General features: G+C 47.0%; 2 protein-coding genes and 1 non-coding gene across 6 annotated transcripts in view; 2 read left to right on the top strand and 1 right to left on the bottom strand.

The window, feature by feature from the left end:
• The window catches only part of UTP3 (UTP3 small subunit processome component), a 28,840-nt gene extending 21,612 nt beyond the window's left edge, over positions 1-7,228 (bottom strand). The window contains exons 1-5 of the mRNA XM_044282170.1: positions 7,125-7,228; positions 4,699-4,783; positions 2,688-2,744; positions 2,384-2,440; positions 697-808 (exon numbers count right to left, since the gene is read on the bottom strand). Coding sequence (XP_044138105.1) covers positions 697-808; positions 2,384-2,440; positions 2,688-2,744; positions 4,699-4,783; positions 7,125-7,141 — 328 coding nt within the window. The 5' untranslated portion in view covers positions 7,142-7,228. The remainder of the gene's footprint in view (positions 1-696; positions 809-2,383; positions 2,441-2,687; positions 2,745-4,698; positions 4,784-7,124) is intronic.
• A 58-nt stretch (positions 7,229-7,286) lies between these two features.
• The window catches only part of CCDC30 (coiled-coil domain containing 30), a 78,703-nt gene continuing 61,291 nt past the window's right edge, over positions 7,287-24,698 (top strand). For 2 of the 4 annotated variants that reach the window (XM_044278388.1, XM_044278386.1), the window contains exons 1-4: positions 7,287-7,755; positions 8,463-8,708; positions 21,934-22,116; positions 22,548-22,668. In XM_044278388.1, the coding sequence (XP_044134323.1) occupies positions 8,700-8,708; positions 21,934-22,116; positions 22,548-22,668 (313 nt within the window). In that variant the 5' untranslated portion in view covers positions 7,287-7,755; positions 8,463-8,699. The remainder of the gene's footprint in view (positions 7,756-8,462; positions 8,709-21,933; positions 22,117-22,547; positions 22,669-24,698) is intronic. The other 2 variants (XM_044278387.1, XM_044278389.1) reach the window with 2 other exon arrangements.
• TRNAF-GAA lies at positions 12,245-12,317 on the top strand. The gene has a single exon. It is a non-coding gene; the product is annotated as a tRNA-Phe (tRNA).

The following is a 24,698-nucleotide window of genomic DNA, read 5'->3' as shown; positions in this document are numbered from 1 at the left end:
GTAGGGCTGGAGAAGCCACTCTCTTACCACAGCCGTCTTCACCCTCGGTCCACTCCAGCAGGGTCGCCCCTTCAGCTACTGGCACCGTAGTGGCAGGACGCTGGAAGAGGGACTTGGCGTGCGGGCGACCCTTGCGCTGGCGGGATGTAGGGGAGCTGGGCTGCCCTGATCCACCTTGCCTTCTGTGGGGGAGGCAGCAGTGCGGATGACCGGCACTGGCGCAGCTCAACCCCGGGAGAAACAGAGAGGTCTAGTGCGTCTCTGTTGTCCCTGATGTTCTGGAACAAAAAGAAAAGAAAAAAGTAAAAATCAAAAATTTAAACAAGGAGAAAAGAGCCCTGCAGAGCAGGGAGTGTCTTGCCTCCTTGGACACTAAGCAAAAACTGGCAGCCTCTCTCTCCAGGCTGAGGGTATAGCTGTGGAGGAGGGGCTTAACAGTCTTCACTTAGTGTCACGCCTCCTATGGAGATGAGCTATACCCAAGGTCTTCTGTGTCCCCCAAGGAAACTGGGCGAGAAATGGAAGTTACTCCGTGTGCATTCCGTTTCTGTATTTCCGTTCCGCAAAAAAAAAAAAAAAAAAAATATAGAACATGTCCTATTATTGTTCGCATTACGGAATGGTATTTGGCAAATAATAATAATTATGGTAATTAGGGATGAGCCAATCAACAAAGATTTAGCACTGCTGCCTCACCATCTTTGTCCCGATCTTCTAGGTCACTGCCCATGGAAATACGATCATCCTCCTCCTCTTCTTCTTCCTGGTCTTCATCATCTTCCACAATATCAAGAGGCATAACCTCTTCCTGTCGAAATTAAATTGAAACACAGAAGTGTAAGAACTGGATAATGACACCACTTGATAGGGAAAAGAAACTCACTAGCTATTTGTATAGGGCCAGAGAGGGCCCCATCTCTCAATCTGAAGGAATCGGCACAACCGTGAAGTATATGCTAGTGTGGTTATATGTAGTACAAGCGCTCAGCGGTCTCCAGCATCCTCATTAATAAACTTCTAGTAGTAATAACGGAGGAACAGAAAAACAAAGTGATATGGAAAGATACTCCAAAATTGTTACTGTATGGGCAGTGCAAGTAGTTACTAAAACAGACATGTCAGGTCCTCTTTAAGGCTAGGGATACATGGCCACGTGACATAAGACTGCAATATGGTGCTGCTAAAATCGCAACTAATCATAATGATTGCGTTTGTGCTAAAATCCGGCAGGTGTGGATTTCTACTAAAAACACACGCATTGCGGTAACTTGTGATATAGCAGCGCCACATTGCAGTCTTCTGTCATGAAGCCAATCCGTAGGGTAGTCTTAGCCATATTCACATCTTTCCAAGAGGAATTCAGATGAACGTCACAACGCACAATTCTAAGAAAAGATGCTCCAGGATTTTCATGTGGAACATACAGGTGAAACTCGAAAAATTTGAATATTGTGCAAAGTTCATTTATTTCAGTAATGCAACTTAAAATGTGAAACTAACATATGAGACTCAACACATGCAAAGCGAGATATTTCAAGCCTTTATTTGTTATAATTTGGATGATTATGGCTTACAGCTTATGAAACCCCAAAGTCTCAATTTTGAGGTACCCTTTGCTCAGGGGGTATGGATTCATTAGCTGACTGGAGTGTGACACTTTGAGCCTAGAATATTGAACCTTTTCACATAATTCTAATTTTAAAGGGGTTCTGCACTTTGTTTAAACTGATGATTTATCCTCTGGATAGATCACCAGCATCTGATCAGCGAGGTCCGACACCCGGGACCCCCGCCGATCAGCTGTTTGAGAAGGCAGCGGAGCTCCAGCAGCGCCGCGGCCTTCTCACTGTTTACTGCCGGCCCAGTGACGTCACGACTAGTATCAACTGGCCTGGGCGCGGCTAAGCTCCATTCAAGGGAACAGAGCATAGCCTCCGCCCAGGCAAGTTGATACAAGTCGTGACATCACTGGGCCGGCGGTAAACAGTGAGAAGGCGTGGCGCTGCTGGAGGGCGGCTGCCTTCTCAAACAGCTGATCGGCGGGGGTCCCGGGTGACGGACCCCCGCCAATCAGATGCTGATGATCTATCCAGAGGATAGATCAGTTTAAACAAAGTGCAGAACCCCTTTAAGGTGCATTAATACAATTGCTTTTAATTTGCATTACTGAAATAAATGGACTTTTGCATGATATTCTAATTTTTCGAGTTTCACCTGTATTTACTGAAAGACCTCAGGAGAGGCAACAAATCCTCTGTAACTTTGATTTTTAATATGCAGGGCCACAGAACTGGTTATTTTTGCTTCTTGCCTCGTGAAATCACACATTATACCGTAAATTCTGGATAAGAAAACTTGCTGGATTATCAGAGATTTCACATACCTCACTGTCGTACTGTTCTTCATCGCTGCCAAATGTCACTCCTTGTTTCATAAGACTCTGAAGAATTGCAACAAAAATTAAGTCAAATGAGGAAGGTAAGAGCAAACATATAGCAGAATACAAGAGGAGGGGAAGAAGTAGCGTGCTGCAGATGTCAGTCAGAGTTAACCTACATCTCCTTTTCCCAGGGAGCATCGCCTGGCCCACCAGATACCCTTTGCCACCTGGCGGTAACAGCACCCCTCTATGGTACCACTGTTATGCAGCAGCCTGGAAGGAAATTAGAAAACGGCTAAGGACTTACCTCAAACTTCTCCTCATGGTATTTGTCAATTGCGTCATTATAGTAATCTGAGGATAGCTGTAAAAGACAAAGTAGTCAGGTCCTCCCTTTAATTTTAAGAATAAACATTGCTGACAATATTCATTAGCTTGCAAATAACTTCAAGGGGTTTTCTGACTGTTTGTAACTGATAACCCATCCTCTGGATAGGTCATCAGCAACTGATCGTGGGGGTCCGACACCCAGGACTCCCGCCGACCAGCTGTTTGAGAAGACCCTGGCGCTACTGCGAGTGACGGCAGCCTTCTCGCTGCTTACCCCAGGGACGTCACGATCATCGATCACGTGGCCTAAGTGCATCTCAGCCCATTCAAGCGAATGAACGTGGGCTGCAATACCATGCACAGCCGCTATCCAATGTCCAGCTATGTGCTCGGTATAGTATGAAGAAGCTGCAGCACTCACCGAAACACTGCGGCCGCGCCAAAGAGCTGATCGGTGGCGGTGCCAGGTGTTGGAACCCACCAATCAGATATCGATGACCTCATCCTAAGGATAGCTCAAAAATATTGTATTCATGGAAAACCCCTTTAAAGCTAAGTTGCACTACAAGGCACAGCCACACTGTCCTCAATGGTTAGGTGCTGTGCTCATGTCACATGCAGTCTGACGGATGACACATCATTGTGTTGTAGAGGTAAACAGATGAACAGAGCAGTATATGGCAATATTCTTTATTTTAAAAATGTCAGACCCATTACAGCCATTTATGTAGCTTAAGAAAACCCCTTTGAAACCTTAAAAGGGATAATTTCCTCACTTGTCTAAAAACCCTATTTAAGCATATGGAGACCACAGAGAAAGGTCTCCACTATTATGCAGGACAGAGAAGCTCCTCACATGGAAGGCTCAATGCCACTATTATTACAGGTTAGGGCGAGTTCACATCATCCGTCAGAAGATCAGAAAAATTAAGCAAAAAACGTATCATGTTAAAAAAAAAAAAAAAAGATATTCTGATATGAAATATTATTTTAGATGGAAAAAAAAGTTATGCATGTAGGAATCTGTTTCCCGTCTTAGGCTACTTTCACACTTGCGTTTAGGTGAGGATCCGTCTGGTATCTGCACAGACGGATCCGCACCTATAATGCAAACGCTTAGATCCGTTTGCATTTTTTTTTTTTGTTGTTCATGATAATGCAAACGGATCCGTTTTGACTTTACATTGAAAATCAATGGGGGACGGATCTGTTTGAAAATTGAGCCATATTGTGTCAACTACATTGTAAGTCTGGACGGATCCGTTTGCCTCCACACGGCCAGGCGGACACCGGAGCGGAGGACAAACGGTGCCAGACTGATGCATTCTGAGCGGATCTGCATCCACTTCGGGGCCGCTTGTGAGAGCCTTCAAACGGAACTCACAAGCGGAGCCCCGAACGCAAGTGTGAAAGTAGCCTAAAACAACGACTCTCAGATGGAAATGGCTCAAATAGATGGTCAGATGTGCAGAACTGATGCTCAGGATCCGTTATTTTTTTTTCTTTATTTTTTTTTTTAAATAAACAGTGATGTGAACTCACCCTTAGGTCTCATGCACACGACTGTTTGGGTCCGCATCAGAGCCGCAAAATGGGGCCGCAAAAGATGCAGACAGCACTTTGTGTGCTGTCCGCATCCGTATGTCTGTTCTGTGGCCCCCCAAAAAAACAAAACAGAACATGTCCTATTCTTGTCCGTTTTGCGGACAAGAACAGGCATTTCTACAATTGCGGAACGCACACAGGCAGCATCCATGTTTTGCAGACCGCAAAACACAGCGCAGTCATGTGCATGTAGCCCTAGACATTTCTTCGAATGACTGCCAAGTAAACGGACAATGTGCGGCCAATTGGCGGGGGTTTCAGATGCTGGACTGGAGGCGATCGCCTGATCTCTCACATATCCTTGGTTAGAAGACGGCTTGTTTAGATGGCACAAGCCCTTTAATGAAATACAGTAGTCCTAGCCGTGAGCTTTGCCCAATCACCTCTTTAGAAGACGGGACGTCTGCGTTGGAGAGCGATTCATCGTACACAGCTTCATCTTTTGTTACTTTCTTAGGCCTTGGGTTTCTGTGGGAATCAGAGATTCATGGTTATATCATCCTAATAGGACTGAAGAAGAGCACTTATCGGAAAGGAAGAGCGTCATCTGGCGTTTTATCAGACAGCCTGCATAGGACAACTCCTACATTCACACTTTTTACAGGGGTTTTCCAGGCTTTTAATATTGAATACCTATCCTCAGGACAGGTCATCAATATCAGATCGACGGTGGTCCGACACCCGGTAACCCCGCCAATCAACTGTATGAAGAGAAGGCATGCGTGCCGTCTCCTGTCTCTCTTCTTACTTGCCATAGACATAGCAGCAGCAATCAGGAAGAGAGACGGGAGACGGTATGTGCATGGCGCTTGCCTTCTTCTCATACAGCTGATCAGCAGCGGTGTCGGGTGTCAGACCCCCGCCAATCTGATATTGATGACCTATCCTGAGGAGGATAGGTCATCAATATTAAAAGCCTGGAAAACCCCTTTAACAATGTCATCCACAAGAGAGGCAATAAATGTGTCATCACTGAGGTTCCTACTGGTGGGACTCCTACTGATCAGGAGAACGGAGGAACATGAGTCTCTGGTGTGAATGGAGCCATAGTGTGTACCTGTGACCACCACTCCATTCACTAATATGGGACTGACTGAGATAGTAAAGTGCTGCGCTCAGCAATCCCCATGTGCAGTAGTCGCTGCCTTCTCAAACCCAGGTGTCGGACCCCCACCGATCTGATACTGATGACCTATCCAGAGGAAAAACAATGTGAACTACATATGCTGACATGGAGAGCGGCGTCCGGGGATCTCACTGCACTTACTATTATCCCTGGGCGCCGCTCCGTTCTCCTGCTATGCCCTCCGGTATCTTCGCTCTGTAAGTTATAGTAGGCGGTGTCTGCCCTTGTCCTGTGGGCGTCTCCTCCTCCTAGGCTGCAGCGCTGGCCAATCACAGCGCACAGCTCACAGCCTGGGAGGTTTTTTTCTCCCAGGCTGTGCGCTGTGATTGGCCAGCGCTGCAGCCTAGGAGAAGGAGACGCCCACAGGACAAGGGCAGTCTCCGCCTACTATAACTTACAGAGCGAAGATACCGGAGGGCATAGCGGGAGAACGGAGCGGCGCCCAGGGATAATAGTAAGTGCAGTAAGATCCCCGGACGCCGCTCTCCATGTCTGTATACTTAGTTCACATTGTTTTTACAGGTGAAAGGTCCTCTTTAAGGCTAGGGCTACATAACAACATTTATGTCGCGCAACATTTTTTGTGATGCTAGTTAGCAGTGTTGCACTGAGACACAGCAGTTGTACAAAAATCCATCCAAATGTCATTGTGTAGCCCAAGGAAAGGACCTTTCTCTGGGGGTTTGCTGGCAGATACTTATAAAAGGGCACCTGTCAGCAGATTTGTACCTATGACACTGGCTGACCTGTTACATGTGCTCTTGGCTGCTGAAGACACCTGTGTTAGTCCCATGTCCATATGTGCCCGCATTGCTGAGAAAAATGATGTTTTATTATATGCAAATGAGCCCCTAGGAGCAAAGGGGTCAGCTCTAGGGACAAGCGAACCCAAACTTTCCAGGTTCAGTGTTCGGGGGGTGAATGGATTCCGTTATAACACAATATAACAGGGTTCGTAGACGGAAGGCAAAACAGAAGCCTTAAGAGGTATTCCAGTTTTAATCAGTTGTAATAGAAGTCTATGGCCAATCAGAACGGAATCCATTCACCTCCCGAACACCGAACCTGGAAAGTTTGGGTTTGCTCGTCCCTAGAGCTGAGCCTGTTGCTCCCAGAGGCTCATTTGCATATAGTAAAACATCATTTTTCTCAGCAATGCGGGCACATATGGACATGGGACCAACACAGATGCCTTCAGCTGCCAAGCGCACATGGAACAGGTCAGCCAGTTTCATAGGTACAAAACTGCTGACAGATGCCCTTTAAGGTAACAGCTGACTGCAGGTAAGAAGAGGTGATCAGTTATACGCTGGGTGATCTACTGGAGCAACTACTTGTCCCATAGAGCAGGGGACTCATGACAGGCGTCCACCAGACCTCTTCTACCACCATACATATCTAGAAGTGCACCCCCCACACATATCTATAGGTGCACCCCTCCCCCACCATACATATCTATTGATGCTCCCCCTCCCCCACCATACATATCTATAGGTGCACTCCCTCCACCCCCATAGATATCTATAGGTGCACCCCTCCCCCACCATACATATCTATCGGTGCACTCCCTCCCCCACCATACATAGCTATAGGTGCACTCCCTCCACATACATTACATGATAACCTATATGTAAGACGCTCGCCCGACCATAAACCCTCCCCACATAACGCGGCGCTGATCACCTCCGAGGCTTCCCCATGCTGCAATCTTATCCAGGCTCCGCTCCCATGTGCATACAACTTCCGGTCCGTGTGGAAATGCCGCCCCCCGCAGCAACAAGGACGGCACATTTGGTTCCTTTACAGAAAATAAAATGGATGTGTAAACTTCTGTCCGGAATATGAATGTCTGAGAAATGGTTGTGACTGGCACCGCAGCGGCCGGTGTACAGTGCTTTACAGAGGGATGCGGGGGCTTCATAGTACAGCACGTCTGGGAGTATTCCGACCGTGTGTGCAGGTGTGGAGCCTTGGGCTCATCGATAATATGAAGAAAGAGGGGAGGGGGCGTGGAGATTTGTTTATTTATTATTTCTTACGGTCTGAAGGGAAGGTTTTTGGTGGTGCACGCTGTCGCCTGGAAGCTGTAACCATGACGACGAGCGCCCCCCCCCCTCCCCGCGCTGCAGAGGAGGAGGGAGAATCCCCTTACACGGGGCTGGACTCTCAGGGGATTTGTCTTGTCCCGGACCCTGTGCGTTACCTGTTGATCTGCTGTGTCTGGAGAAGCTGATTACATGGATCGAGTCTTGGAAGGGATCTAGTAAGGAATCACTGGGATTATTGGGATGTGAAGAGTGGATGTGGGCACCAGGTATGTATGTGAGTGTGTGCCAGCTGGCCAACGAAGCCCCATGAATGATAGCTGGAGGAGGACTCTGGTCCTTTTTGCATGGTGTCTGTCCCTTTATGGCCATGATAACCTATCCCTCTGGGGCACTGATGACCTGTCCCTTTGGGGGTTGCTGGTGTGACTTATCCCTAAGGGGACACTGAGATGACCTATCGCTTTAGGGACACTGAAGACCCATCCCTTTGGAGGCACTGATGAGCCATCCCTTTGGAGGCACTGATGAGCCATCCCTTTGGAGGCACTGATGAGCCATCCCTTTGGAGGCATTGTTGACCTATCCCTTTGGGGGTGCTGGTGACCCATCCCTTTGGGGCCACGACAGACCAGCCCTATAGGGCACTGATGACCTGTCCCTTTGGGGGCCGGCAATGATTCGTCCCTTTGAGACCATGACAACCTGTACAGAGGGCTTTTGCAAACCATTCAGGGGGACACTGACCCTACCATGGGACTCTGTCCGCCTTTACACAAGGTAGGTGGTGACGAATTGAAGCAGGACACTGAAGACCCCAGCCAATGGACGATATTAACCTACATTGGGAGACAACCTAAATAAGGGGTTAGTGACCTGGACGTAAGAGACATAGATGTGAAACTTGGTGATTTTGGTGGCTTCTTCGTCAGTTTTTTTTGTTATAATATCTAATTGAATTTCATATCTGTTCAAGGTGAATCCGGGCAGCAAGATGGTGTGAATTGGATCTGTAGGAGAACAGCTGGTCCGCTGACTTCCAGACAAGACCTCCAGATGCCCACCTTCTCCTCACATCGCATGTTGTGGTGCTGCCTCCTTCCTGCCTTCCCTTCTTCTCTGCTCCAGACATGGACTACAATGAGATCTGTCCATTCGCTGCTTATGGACGAACCTTGTGGTGAGGACATGACAACCGGGAGCTAACCCTACAATGGATAAGGTAAGGCCGGCCACCTGCTGTATGTCAGCATTAATGATTCGTTCATGGTCTCTGGCGAGTCCATCAAGCCGTCCAGTTACAATCTCTGAATGGGTTATTGGTAACTCATTCTGTAGAATAAAAGGCAAAACTCGTGCAGGTCATGAGGGGGTGGAGCATGACACAGGGCATATCTCTTTGCTGTTATGTCATACCAGTGACGTAGTGTGGGTTTCCAGCACCCGGGCAAGCTAAGTTTCCCCCCCCCCAACCTGTGGCCACGCCCATTTTACAGATAATGTAGTCGATGTCACCTGCAGTCCTATGTAACACCACTGATAACTGTGTACAGATAATGTAGCAGATAGGTGTGAGCCCCCAGAATTCGGAACACGCACAGTGTTACCTGCATTCTGGGGCCAGGCTGCTACAGTGTGGGCCAAATTCTATATCCACCCTCCCATCACTAAAGAACATACAGGGTGATACAGCGCACATACCTCTTACATCCAGTGACGTCTCTTTGATGTAGATGTTCTCTTTCCTCACCTTCTCCTCCTTTCAGACCAGACCACAATTTTTCAGCCATTTCTCGTCTCTGCAGTTTGACAAAAAAAATCTTAGTTTACTGCTTTTCCGTCATCCTCCCATCTTCTGGACAAATCATCCTACCACCCCCAATACTGTGCCGCTGTGCCCCCCAATACTATACTGCAGAAACGGATAAACCTCCTGATAATAGTAGTACCATGCAGACAGTGCCCTCTAATAATTATTGGCACACAGTGCCCTAAAATATCTGCGCCCAGAAAATAGTGCCCCTGACACTAATAGTGTAAACATAACCTCCCACAAAAATAATTGAGGTAAGCTGATACTGTGCCAAGGTGCCCCACAGTAATAGTGCTCCCAAAAGTCCCACCAATAGGAATAATTCTCTACTAGAGCACACATGGTAGTAATAGTGCTTCAACAGTGCCCCCAACATGTCCCCACTGTGCCCCAGAAGTAATAATGCTCCCATAGTGCCCATACTAGTAATCATGTTCCCCATAGACCCCCAGTAGTAATAAAGCCCACCATTATGCCCCCAGTAGTAATAATTCTCCTCATAATATGACAGGGCAAAAAAATGCCCCCTTTTAATGCCCCCAGTTGAGCTAATGTCCCCATAGTGCCCCCATGATGTGCCAGTATAAAATACCCCCATACTGCTCCTCTCCCCCCTTTCTCCTAGAGCCCCCATAATATACCGGTATAAAATTCCCCATATATAGTGCCCCAGTAGATGCCCTCAGTTTCCCCCATAATTTGCAAGTATAAAATACCCCTTCTTAGTGCCCCCGTAGATGACCCCATAGTACTCCTCTCTCCACTTCCCCATAGTACCAACCATAATGTGCCCCAGTATAAAATGCCCCTATACAAAGCCCCCCATATAAAATACTCATTCTTTGTGGCCTCAGTAGATGCCCCCAATAATGTGCCAGTAAGAAGTGCCCCCATAGTTCCACCCAATAATGGGCCAGTAAAAAATGCCTCCATAGATGCCCTTACAATGCCCCCCCAATAACGTGGCAGTAAGATGTGCCCCCATAGATGCCCCCAGAGTGCCCCCCAATAATGTGCCAGTAAGATATGCCCCTAATCATGTGCCAGTAAGAAGTGCCTCCCATAGATGGCCCCCCAATCATGTGCCTGTAGCCAGTATTGTACCATATAATAAAATAAAGTATAAAACTTATACTTACCTCCATGGCAGCGATGCGATGCAGGCATCTTCCGCCCTGTCCCGTGCTGTACAGCTCAGGCGGCGCGATAACGCCATTGCGCCCCCTGCATCGGCCTCTGATAGGCACTAAGACTGCAGTCTATCAGAGGAACAGGGAAGGGACACGCCTCTCCGTCCTCTGCCCCGCAGCACATCCATCTGTATGGCTGTCCTGAGGACAGCGATACAGATGACTATGGGATGAGCGCTTCCACAATGGAAGCGCTCATCTCCCTGCGACCTGCCGCCACCTCCCACTTGTGAGCAGGGCCGCGCTGCCTGGGGCGATCGCCTCACTTTGCAAAATTGGCGGTGCGGCCCTGCTGGTGCCCTCTAAAATTTTGCGCCCGGGGCAACGGCCCCCCCGGCTCCCCCCACACTACACCACTGTGTCATGCTCCTCCCTCTCAGGACCAGTGCTAGGTGTATCACAGTACCTCAGTTTTGTCCATAGCGTTCCTTTAAAAGCGTTCTGTAGAGCCATTACATTGCTGATCATAGTGCCGGACTTGTGTTTCTTGGCCCCACCAGAGGGATTATTCTCGGGGCCCAACTCCCTGTATCATCAATTAAGCCTAATGGGTTCTGAATCATACAGTGGATATAAACCCTAGTGGCAAGTGATCAGCTTCTTTTTTTTTTTTTCTCCTGGACCTTTGGGTCCCTAGAGTGGGCCCTCTGGAAGATCCTCTGGTGGGCCAGTGTGACCCTGGCTGATCAGAATGACATCACCAGACAATGACATCACTCCTTCCCGGTCAGAAGGATGATATCATGACCTCAGCCTTTCCATCTTGAAGCTTTCCATTATAAATAACTTTTTTTTCTTTGACAATGTTTCTTTTTTTTTTTTTTCTTTGACAATGTTTCTGTTATGGAAAAAAAAATGTTGGGGTGGTAAGAAAAGTTTTCGAGGTGTGTACTAGAGTAGAAAAAAGGGCCCGCTTTGTTTTCTAGATTCAGTGGCACTCTTCTCTATGGGTTGTGCCGGGGACTGCAGCTCACTCCGCACTAGGCTGTAGTGATTGGGATGGAGCTGCAGTACCAGACACAGCCTATGGACGAGAGTGGCACTGTGCTGCTTAGAGAAAAAAAAGACCCTATTTTTATCATCTAATACGATTCCTTTAATGAAGCTGGGAGCCTTCTCATTCTAGTGTGGTCCTATCTGTAGACACTGACCGGATTACCAATCCAATCTGTCCTCCACTGATGAGCCCAGGTTGGCACAGGGTAAAATATATATATAGAGTTAATTTGTGAATCGTGCTGCCTGATTATCTGCTCATGTAACATGGCATCTGTGTCGCTCTGGCTCCATGGCACCATTCATTTTTTTGCTATATGGCAGGGATCCGCAACCTCTGGCACTCCAGCTGTTGTGAAACTACAACTCCCAGCATGCTCCATTCACTTCTATGGGAGATCTGAGAACAGACAAGCATATGTGCCTGCTGGGAGTCGTAGTTTCACCACAGATGGAGTGCCTCAGGTTGCTCATCCCTGCTATAGGGGAATGCTGGCATGGCCTCCGCCCCTGCTTCGCCCTGTCGTGCCCAACTTTACAAAACTTTTTGACACCTGGAAAAAAAGGGACTTGCGGCTTAAATACTGGCAAGTCCCCTGATAAATGACCCCCCCCCCCTTGTGTTTCCTATGAAAAGTGGAAGTTGAAGCGTGCACATCTCGGTTGTCAGGCATTGCACTCCAGCGCGAGGCGGAAGGAAAGTGGTGCGGCAGCACGCCGGAGCCCTGTACATTGACCTCTGATAGTGACTCTCACCCAGCCGAAATAGCTCAGTTGGGAGAGCGTTAGACTGAAGATCTAAAGGTCCCTGGTTCGATCCCGGGTTTCGGCAGTTGGTTTTGTAACAATGAATTATTTGGAGCTACAGTTGTGTTTGGTCTGGAATACACAATACATGATTATTTTATTGTCAAAAAAAAAACAACTAATATATTTTATGTTTTCATTCTTGCCCATTTGTAAGGGTGCATTCACACGACCGTAAGTGTTTTGCGGACCGCACATGGCCAGCGGTTGCAGACAAGAACAGGACATGCTCTATCTTTTTTGCGGGGCCACGGAACAGAACAACAGCCCGATTGAAATGAATGGGTCCGCACCCGTTCCGCAAATTTGCGGAACGGATGCGGATCCATTTATACCGTCGTGTGAATTCACCCTAAAGGGAATCTGTCAGCAGGAGATTCCCTGATAGACCAGCCGCAGTGCCTTGTAGATCTAGCTCAACTGAATGTAATGATACATTTCATTTCAGATTTCTTAGTGATCCATTGCTTCATTCTGGAGAAAACGTACTCTTCATCCATATGCAAATCAGCCATTAAGTGCACCAAGGGCGGTCCCAAGCCACTCTGTGCACCCTTGCTCCAGCGGCTCCCTACCCCTCCTTGGTTGACAGGGCCAGGTTCCTGCATAGTCATCTCACCTAGTCATGTTAATCAGGAAGGAGGGGGAGGGGCTGGCAGAGAAAGCAGAAGGAGCAAGGGTGCACACAGTGGTTTGGGCCCGCCCTCATTGCACTTAACTGCTTATTGCTATTCTGATTCAAAGAGCTTTTTTCTGCTTTTATAAAGCAATAGATCGCTTAAAGGAATTGTGTCTTCTCATACATTGGGTGCATATCTCTAGGATATGCCCCCAATGTCTGATCCCGCACCTATCTTTAGAACGGAGGGCGCACCGTGAATGCTCGGTCGCCCTCCATTCATTTCTATGGAACTGCCGAAAATAATGGAGGCCGTGCATGCGCAGTGCGCCCTCCGTCACTTTGCGGGCTCCATTGTAAAGATGCCCACAATGTATGAGATGATACAGCCCCAGTAAATGTAATATTTAGCTGAACTAGCCCTACAATTGTGCCTGATTTAACAGTGAATTTCCTGGCGACAGACTCCCTTTCAGATTTCTGCTTGCTGTCATTGAATGGGAATATTCTTATTTACAGATCTCACACTTCTCCTACATACCTAATAACTACATTACCAATCTCCCTTGTGTCCTGACATGGCTTTGTACGGTGTATCAGTTTGGAGTCCGAGCTCGCAGGGTATTGTCTCCACTGAAGATGACTGTGCCACCTCTCAGCTTTTAGAAGTATTGTCTCCATACAGTTGTTCAGCCTCTGACTAAATTCATCCACTGACAGCAAGCGGTGATCTTGAAAATGCTGAGGAAAGGAAAGACAAAAGGTGGTCATTTACTAAAGACTGGCATTTTACGCTGCCAGAAAATGTGCGTAATTTATGACAGGGCGTGCCCCTTGTCACTAATTAGTCTGTGCACCTGGTGGTAATTCCAGCCCCTGGCGGGAGTATTTTTTCGCCAACATGTACGCCTGTGTCCAGATGTAAATGTTGGTAGATTTGACCCGCCTGCCCCGGCACGCCCCCTCCGCGCTCTTAAATATTGTCGCACAGGAGTTTGAAAAGTCACAAAAGGGGGCGTGCAACATTTTTACGCTGGCATAAATAAGTTAGCAAACGACATAGAAACATAGAGTACCCCCAAAGTATAGTATTAGGGTACTCTGAGTATTTTGCACCCAAACCAACTTGGCGTCCACGTCCTCGGGTTCTGAATTAGATTTCCCCCCACAACTTGTATGTGAACGTCCCCTACATTAGGAATTGCAGACGGCCGGTGTCAGCGCATTTCAGGATGGCCTGTCTGACACTGCGTGACGTAGAGCAGTGGTCTCCAACTGTTACCGATCTAAAACTCCCAGCATGTGGAGACGGCCACAACTGTCAGGGCATTCTGGGATTTGTAGTTCCACAACTGTGAGACCACTAATGTGTAAGAACTTTGGGAGCCGCATGGACCCCTGATTTGTTTTGGGGCGTGGGCTCTCCTCTCGTCGTCCTCAGGTTTCAGAGAGCGCTGTGTGACTTGTACAATGCAGAAATGTTATTTCCTAAATTGGGAATGAAGACGGTTTCCTCCTCCCCAGGGTACAGTGTAATGGAAATTCAGCAGAAGGGATATAAACAAGGCTATTCTATGACAGGCCGGGGGCTGTGCGAGCGCGATACAGTGGTGTTTGTTAAAGGGGTTTTCTGAGATTAACCAAGAATTAGAGCACAGGCAGGGGATGGTGTAAAATACCCAAATAATCATTACCTACCCTGTTGTATAGTTCATTCCTTGTGTACAGGGCTGTAGCGCTGACATCACTTGACTGTTGCAGCCAGTCACTGGTCTCAGCAGTGTACCTGTCAGGCAATTGATTGGCTAACAAGGGTCAAATGCTGTCAACGTGATGTCATCGCTGTAGCCCTGTATGCAAAGTAGAGCAGGGGGGACCAGATGGTAACGCTGGAGCAACAGGGGATTCAGCAGGTAAGTGGGCTTTATTTTATTATTTTTTACTATCCTCTGCCCTGTGCCCCAATTTTTGCTAACTTCAGACAACCCCTTTTAGTAATTAAAGGGGTTGTCTGAGAAGCAAACTCCTGCTGAAGGCGGCAGTTTAGTAAAGGAGTGAGTATGGCCTCTTCTGTTATTTTATCAATTTTTTTTAAGGAGTTGTCCAAGATTTGATATTTATGTCCTATCCTCAGGAAAGATCATCAATATCTGATCGGTGGGGGCCGTCTCCGGGCACTCCCGTCAGTCAGCTGTTTGAAGAGCCGAGCCCTCTTCCTAGGCCTAGGTATACCTGAGTCCTATTCAAGTGAATGGTCCTCGGCTGCAGTACCAAGCACAGCCACTATACAATGGGTGGCGCTGTGCTTGGTGGTTATGGCCCTCACCCCAGCTCCGCTACCTCCTTAAACAGGTGATTGGCAGGGGGGAAAGGGGTCATCAATATCAGACTCTTGGAAAACCCCTTTAACTGGACAAGCCCTGTAAATTGTAATCATTATATTCATTCTGCATTTTTCAAAAAAAAAAAAAAAAAAAAGGTCAAAATTACTAAGGCTACTTTCACATAGGCAGGGATCAGCAAAAACGCCTCCGTTACTGATAATACAACCATCTGCATCCGTTATGAACGAATCCAGTTGTATTATCTTTTACCACACCAAGACGGATCAGTCATGAACTCGATTGAAAGTCAATGGGGGACGGATCCATTTTCTAACGTGTCAGATTGTGTCAGAGAAAACGGATCCGTCCCTATTGACTAGCATTGTGGGTCATGACGGATCCATCTTGCTCCGCCTCCCAGGACGGAAATGCTGCGGTTTGCTCTCCGGTATGAGAACAGAACGGAATGCATTTTGGCGCACTCCATTCTGTTCAGTTATGTTTTGTCCCTATTGACAATGAATGGGGACAAAACTGAAGCTTTTTTTTCCGGTGTTGAGACCCTATGACGGATCTCAATACTGGAAAATATTAACGCTGGTGTGAAAGTAGCCTAAGGGTAGGTATACACTACGACATTTTGTCGTACCATTGTCGCGCGACTTATTGTCGTCGTGTGGCCCTAGTCTATGACTGATGCTTGATAATTGTGGTGCATCTTGGGAAGTCCGGGCACCAGGGACTACAATCATAAGCACATCATAATCGGGCCAATAATTATTAGGGACCAGTGCTCATGGTAATGCTCGGTTGTGATAATTAGCCTGTATAGATGGGCAGTCCACCAGCCGATAAGCTGGCAATTGTGTCATCGGCCACGAGATATTGACTTTTAGTTGTAGACGTAGCTAAAACACTAGTCTACTCAGGGAGTGGAGTCATTTTCATGACAGGCTCACACAGCCGGAGGTACCGTAATTTATGACAAGGCACGCACTTCATCATAAATAAGGCGCATCCTCCGCCAGTCTAAAGGGCAATTAAAGACTCCTGTAAAATGACCCCATTGTTTTCTACAGCCTTAGGCCTCATGCACACAAACGTATTTTCTTTCTGTTTCCGTTTCATTTTTTTTTTTGTGGGCCGTATGTGAAACCATTCATCTCAATGGGTCTGCAAAAAAAATAAAAAAATGAAGTTACTCCATGTGCATTTTGTTTCCGTATGTCCGTTTCGCAAAAACATAGAACATGTCCTATTATTGTCAGTATTACAGACAAGGATAGGACTGTTGTATTGGGGGCCGGCTGTTCCGTTCCGCAAAATACGTAATGCACATGAAGTATATCCGTATCTTTTGCGGATCTATTCTTTGCGGACCGACAAATAAATACGGTCGTGTGCATGAGCCCTAAAGCTTATACACATGGTAGCTTAGTGCAAAGAGTAGCTTCAGATCCTGTCCTGGGAGATCAGGAGCGCCTGTGCCGAATATCTGATCCTGTCCCTGGAACATAATTGCTGGCTGATGTTCAAAGTGGTAATTCAGCTGTCCGCCTGGCCCTCCTCTCAGCTGTCCGCCTGGCCCTCCTCTCAGCTGTCCGCCTGGCCCTCCTCTCAGCTGCCCGCCTGGCACTCCTCTCCAGGGCGCTCGCTTGTGATGAGCCCTTTAATAGAGTTTTATCAGGTCAGGTTTTCAGTTTGTAGATGTAGATAAAATGCTTCTATTCACTGACAGCTATGTGTTAAATGTGTTTTCGCCGGCACCAAACAATTCCAGACTCCCTCCCCCTGCACAGCTCTGCTTCCTCCCTGTCTTTTGTACTTTTTCTCCTGCCGTGCAGCATTCAAAGGAAAAGAGAAAGTTGCGTTCTGCATTTCCAGAAAGAATGGCTGTCTTAAAGGAAATGTGTCGCCAGTTAAAACCATTATGTAGAACAGGGGTGCACAACCTGCGGCCCGGGGGCCAAATGCGGCCCTTGATACCATTCTGTGCGGCCCCCAACCATCTGGTAACATGTATGCCTATGTCTTGTGGCTGCTCACATGTATTTTTCATGTATTTCTCCCATTAGATGGAAGTCCTGGAAGTGTAACTAGACATTACTGGTATATAATGTGTGTTCAATATGCCATAAGTACAATATTTCAGTTGTTACTACACCTTTAAATTTTCATTTCGGCCCTCGTCATTGGCTCAGTCTGGCAATGTGGCCCCCAACCAGGAAACGTTGTGCACCCCTGATGTAGAACATTTCATTTTTTTCTAATCTGTTTTTATTTTCTGATTTCTTTAATTCTATTTCCTGATCATTATTATGGGGGCGGCCATCTTGTCTGTGCTGTTCTTAGTATTGAAAAAGCATTAATACAATAGCTTTACGGCAGCCCCATGGGCCACAGACAAGGGTCAGGAGAGGACCTCATTGACTTCTATGGGAGAGTTTTCTTGGCATGGGAGAGTAGCTGTGATATCACCTACTATAAGGGTACTTTCACACTTGCATTGTTGGATTCCGGCAGGCAGTGCCGTATGCAAACGGATACCATTTGTTCCCAGATGCGGATCCGTATCACAAATGCATTGCAATACCGGATCCGTCTCTCCGGTTGTCATCCGGAAAAACTGATCCGCTATTTATCACATTTTTAAAGGTCTGTGCATGCGCAGACTGCAAAACCTAAGCCATTTTTCCAGAACACTTGGGGCCGGATTCGGCATTAATGCATTTCAATGGACAATAATGCCGGATACAGCATTCCGGCAAGTGTTCCGGAATTTTGGACGGAGAAAATACCGCAGCATGCTGCGGTATTTTCTCCGTCCAAAAAACATACAGTGACTGAACAGAAGACACCCTGATGCATCCTGAACAGAATGCTCTCCATTCAGAAGGCATTAGGATAAAACGGAACAGTTTTTTTTTCCGGTATTGAGCCCCTAGGACGAAACTCAATACCGGAAAAGTTTACTGCAAGTATGAAAGTACCCTAAATGGTGGATCCTGCCTTATCTGTCATTCTAATCCTGCCTGTAATAATATCACCTCTGTGTATAGATAAGCAGATAACTAGAATAAACTGATCTGTACAGAGTACAGACCAAGAAGTGGCGCCAATTATTTGGCTTAGTGCCCAGTGCGAAGACTGCTGGATTTTTATGTTTTTTGTTTAAATATAGATATTGGCATGGAAAATTAAATTACCAAAAATTCTTAAAAAATACATATGGTTGTGTGCATGAGCCCTAAAGGGAATGTGTCATCAGAAAATGACCATTTGGTTTTCTGATGACACATTCCCTTTAAGGGCTCATGCACACAACCATATGTATTTTGCGGTCCGCAAAAAAACGGATCCGTAAAAAATATGGATGACATCCATGTGCATGCCGTATGCGAAACTGAACAGCTGGCCCCTAATAGAACAGTCCTATTCTTGTCCGTAATGCAGAAAATAATAGGACATGTTCTGTTTTTTTGAGGAACAGAAATACGGACATACGGAGTAACCTCACACGGAGTAACTTCCGTTTTTTTGAGGACCCGTTGAAATGAATGGTTCCGTATTCGGTCCTCCAAAAAAAAACTAAACAGGCACGGAAAGAAAATAAATTTGTGTTCAAGAGGCCTAAAGGGGAATACCAAGCTCTATAGATGGTTACATCACCGGGGCAGGCGACTTTCCTAGATTCAATGGAAAAGAAATCTGAATGTCACTCCCATCATGCTTAGGCCTGGTTCACATCTCCATTTCTGAGATCCATCTGCTGGACATGGTGCAAATGCAGGCTGGCTGCACCCATTGTTTTTTGTCCAGCCGGCAAAATAGGGATCCGGTAACACCCGGCTCTGTGCCGGAACAGCCTGCCAGATCTCCAAATAGAGATGTGAACGAGGCCTAAGGGCTGCAGATTCCATATTCTGTTTTGCTTGCTTCACAAAGGCTAGTGATGGCACAGTGGGGGGCACACTACTTGTAAGTTGGGTTCACAAAGGTTGATAAAGCACAGCAGGGAGGACACACCACTGCTAAGTAAAATATTCATTTTGCCTGATCCTTGTCTCCTCTGACATCATCTGTTAGAAGCGGGTTCAGCCCGACACTATGGCTGACAGTAGAGGAGGACACTATATGGTCGGTTATGTAATGGGGACACTATGGCTGACTGTAGAGGAGGACACTATATGGATGGTTATGTAATGCGGACACTATGGCTGACAGTAGAGGAGGACACTATATGGATGGTTATGTAATGCGGACACTATGGCTGACAGTAGAGGAGGACACTATATGGATGGTTATGTAATGGGGACACTATGGCTGACTGTAGAGGAGGACACTATATGGATGGTTATGTAATGCGGACACTATGGCTGACTGTAGAGGAGGACACTACATGGATGGTTATGTAATGCGGACACTATGGCTAACAGTAGAGGAGGACACTATATGGATGGTTATGTAATGGGGACACTATGGCTGACTGTAGAGGAGGACACTACATGGATGGTTATGTAATGCGGACACTATCGCTGACTGTAGAGGAGGACACTATATAGATAGTTATGTAATGGGGACACTATGGCTGACTGTAGAGGAGGACACTACATGGATGGTTATGTAATGGGGACACTATGGCTGACTGTAGAGGAGGACACTATATGGATGGTTATGTAATGCGGACACTATGGCTGACTGTAGAGGAGGACACTATATGGATGGTTATGTAATGGGGACACTATGGCTGACTGTAGAGGAGGACACTACATGGATGGTTATGTAATGCGGACACTATGGCTGACAGTAGAGGAGGACACTATATGGATGGTTATGTAATGGGGACACTATGGCTGACTGTAGAGGAGGACACTATATGGTCGGTTATGTAATGGGGACACTATGGTTGACTGTAGAGGAGGACACTATATGGATGGTTATGTAATGCGGACACTATGGCTGACTGTAGAGGAGGACACTACATGGATGGTTATGTAATGCGGACACTATGGCTAACAGTAGAGGAGGACACTATATGGATGGTTATGTAATGGGGACACTATGGCTGACTGTAGAGGAGGACACTACATGGATGGTTATGTAATGCGGACACTATCGCTGACTGTAGAGGAGGACACTATATGGATAGTTATGTAATGGGGACACTATGGCTGACTGTAGAGGAGGACACTACATGGATGGTTATGTAATGGGGACACTATGGCTGACTGTAGAGGAGGACACTATATGGATGGTTATGTAATGCGGACACTATGGCTGACTGTAGAGGAGGACACTATATGGATGGTTATGTAATGGGGACACTATGGCTGACTGTAGAGGAGGACACTACATGGATGGTTATGTAATGCGGACACTATGGCTGACAGTAGAGGAGGACACTATATGGATGGTTATGTAATGGGGACACTATGGCTGACTGTAGAGGAGGACACTATATGGTCGGTTATGTAATGGGGACACTATGGTTGACTGTAGAGGAGGACACTATATGGATGGTTATGTAATGGGGACACTATGGCTGACTGTAGAGGAGGACACTATATGGTCGGTTATGTATGGTTGACACTATGGCTGACTGTAGAGGAGGACACTATGTGGATGGTTATGTAATGGGGACACTATGGCTGACTGTAGAGGAGGACACTATGTGGATGGTTAAGTAATGGGGACACTATGGCTGACTGTAGAGGAGGACACTATATGGTCGGTTATGTAATGGGGACACTATGGTTGACTGTTGAGGAGGACACTATATGGATGGTTATGTAATGGGGACACTATGGCTGACTGTAGAGGAGGACACTATATGGTCGGTTATGTATGGTTGACACTATGGCTGACTGTAGAGGAGGACACTATATGGATGGTTATGTAATGGGGACACTATGGCTGACTGTAGAGGAGGACACTATATGGATGGTTATGTAATGGGGCACTATGGCTGACAGTAGAGGAGGACCCTATATGGATGGTTATGTAATGGGGACACTATGGCTGACTGTAGAGGAGGACACTATATGGTCGGTTATGTATGGTTGACACTATGGCTGACTGTAGAGGAGGACACTATGTGGATGGTTATGTAATGGGGACACTATGGCTGACTGTAGAGGAGGACACTATATGGATGGTTATGTAATGGGGACACTATGGCTGACTGTAGAGGAGGACACTATATGGTCGGTTATGTAATGGGGACACTATGGCTGACAGTAGAGGAGGACACTACATGGATGGTTATGTAATGTGGACACTATGGCTGACTGTAGAGGATGACACTATATGGTTGGTTATGTATGGTTGACACTCTGTATGACTGTAGAGGAGGACACTATATGGTCGGTTATGTATGGTTGACACTCTGGCTATCTCTGTAATGGGGTTCACTGTGGCATTCATTCTTAAGGCAGGAGACACTGGAAAAGATTTATCAAACTGGTGTAAAGTAGAACTGGCCCATAGCAGCCAGTCAGATTCCTCCTTTCATTCTTCAGAGCTCCTTTGGAAAATGAAAGATGGAATCTGATTGGTTGCTATGGGCAACTAAACCAGTTCTACTTTACACCAGTTTGATAAATGTCCCCCAATGTCTCTTTCCTTTATCTCTGGACTAGATATGACGGTATATATTGCTATATGGATACGTGGCTCACTGACTGTTTTCTACATTGTAGGTGCATGTTCAGTCGGAAGACATTGTTGATAAATTGAAGGAGAAGGGGTTTGACCCTGGGACCTCTACAGAGGAGTACTTATGTTTCCTGTGGGATCTGTATCAGATAGCGGAGAGTAAGTTACAGGTGTCCACCAACAGTCTGGAGGAGCTGAAACTACAGCAGGCCCAGGAGATGAAGGAGGTGAGAGCCATCATCAGGCGGGATGTCATTGTATAGAAATGGTGACATGTCCCCAGGCTACAGCACGTGCCAGCAGTGATGTGCCCACTTAGAAAGGTTTCGGGCCTGTATTTTATAGTTTTCCCAACTTGCCAACATTGAAGTAATACAACCCCTAGAGACTGCCATGTATCTAGTATAGGGTCATTGGAGAAGAGGGAAGAAGTTCTGGTTGGTTCCATCCAAACCTGAGCAGAACCAGAGTCTCCAGTACTTCAGGTCTTATATTGTCAGCAAACACTGGATCCTTCTTTTCTGGAGGAAAATCTGACAAAATAATGAGCATTGCATTCTGATGTTTTCTGTGGACCCCCCACAATTTACATACAGCCCTGCCGCCATATACAAGGTATTGTTCCAAAATGACCCGGAGATGCTCCGTTTTTCTTCAGGTGGAGAGCTATGTGGCGCACATCCGGAGCCTCACCGAGGAGCGGGAGGCTCTCACTACAGATTTTGAAAAGGAAAACATACAGCTCAGGATTGAACTTGAGAAGCTGCAGATTCAGCAAGGTAAGGCTGGTCTGAATTATTGGGGTACGGCCACACACGGCAATAACCCTGAGGCAGAACTGCATGCGGAAAATTTGCAGCGTTTCCTGGAGCAGAGAAGTGGATGAGATTTTCCCACATGCATCGGAGATCGCTCACACCGGAATCCACACATAACTTTACATGGGAAGTTGTCACCTCCTTCACTGTTCCTGGCCCATCCTAGAGATAAGTCATCGATATCAGATTGAAGGTGTCCAACACCCCGCACCACCGACAGTCAGCTGTTTCTGGTGGTAGCCCTGGCACCGGAACTACACAGCTAAGTCCATTATGCAGTGTATGGAGCCTGTAACTGCAGTGCTGCCCCGATTCACTTCAGTGGGATCAGCGCTGCCAGAACCAACTCTGTCCACTACACGATGGACGGAGGATGTAGTTCCGCCACTGCCTTCTGGCACTAGAGCTAGTGCAGAATAGCTGATCAGCAGAAGGTGCGGGGTATCGTATCCCCACCAATCAGATATTGATGGTTTATCCTGAGGAGTGGACAACCCCTTTAAATCCTTAGCATGTCAGTTTACATTGCATGTATCTGGTGAGGATTTGCAATGGAAAGTCTGAATTAGGTGGCAAACAAGAGGCCCACTATTTGGCGGTATTCCGGTGGATTTTCCATCTACAGGTGGCTATGCCTGTATTATCATCTGTCAATTACACTAAGTTCATGGAAACCCTATTACATTTTACTTTGCCACTTCCAGACTGTATGTGGGCTGTCATGTGGATGTCCCTACTACAGTGTACTAATCTAGCAGGACAGAAGGGCATGACTTTGGGAGAAACTGACGGACAGGTGGAGAAAGGCAAACGAGAAGAGGGTAACAAGAGCAGGGAAGGTTTTGTGTGACCAGAAGAGCCAGTCCATTCACTCCAAGATGGCTGACTATGGTTTCAGTTTTCTGTCCCATCTGTTAGTGGAAGAGCACAGCCTGCTGCTCTTAACAGGGCAGATTAAAGAAGTTCCCCAGGCTTTTAATACTGATGACCTATCCTCAGGATAGTTCATAAAAAAAGCATAGGTCATCAGTATCAGATTGGCGGGGGTCCTACACCCGGCACCCTATGCCGATCAGCTGTATGAAGGGAAGGCACTTGCTGTGTGCACCTGCCATCCCACATCTCTCTTCCTGCTCGCCGCTGCTTTGCCATAGACATAGCAGCAGGAAGAGACAAGGGAGACGGCACGTGAGCACTGCGTGTGCATTCCCTTCATACAGCTGATAGGCAGGGGTGCCGGGTGTCGGACCTCCGCCGATCGGAAATTGAGGACCTATCCTTATTAAAAGCCCAGAGAACCCCTTTAAGACCAGACACAGATGAGCTTCTGCGTGAGAAACTCGCAGCGTGTGTCAGTGTGAGTTCCCGTTCTTAACGCTGCTCCTCTGACAGGATTGCACAGCATTATACTGATTTATAATGCTGCGTGTCTCTGTGAGACCGGGAATCTACTGGATTACACTGACAGCATTCTGTTGGAATCTGACAGACCCCATCATAAGTTAGTTGGGTGTGCCGTGTGCCGGAGGCATTTGTCATCTGACCAAGCCAGCATTATGGCTTCTGTTTACAGTGGAAGTTACAATGCAGATTTGTACAGAGCCTGATCATTCGCAAAAAAGACTGGTACCTTACAGCAGTGTTTCCCAACCAGTGTGCCTCCAGCTGTTGCAAAACTACAACTCCCAGCATGCCCGGACAGCCTTTGGCTGTGTGGGCATGCTGGGAGTTGTAGTTTTGCAACAGCTGGAGGCACACTGGTTGGGAAACACTGCCTTACAGAATCCATTGATTTATAATGAGATCAGTCGGGTCCCGCCATGGTGTCCATCATTTTGCATGCAGCACAATTTTTTTCCATGGCAGCTGTGATACAGAGGTGAACAGAGAGTTAAAGGGGTTGTCTCTCACTTCAGCAAATGGCATTTATCATGTAGAGAAAGTTAATACAAGGCACTTGCTAGTGTATTGTGCTTGTCCATATTGCCTCC

The sequence above is a fragment of the Bufo gargarizans genome, chromosome 2, assembly GCF_014858855.1.
Source record: "Bufo gargarizans isolate SCDJY-AF-19 chromosome 2, ASM1485885v1, whole genome shotgun sequence".
Classification (NCBI taxonomy): Eukaryota; Metazoa; Chordata; class Amphibia; order Anura; family Bufonidae; genus Bufo; species Bufo gargarizans.
This window is presented reverse-complemented; position numbering and strand designations above follow the sequence as displayed.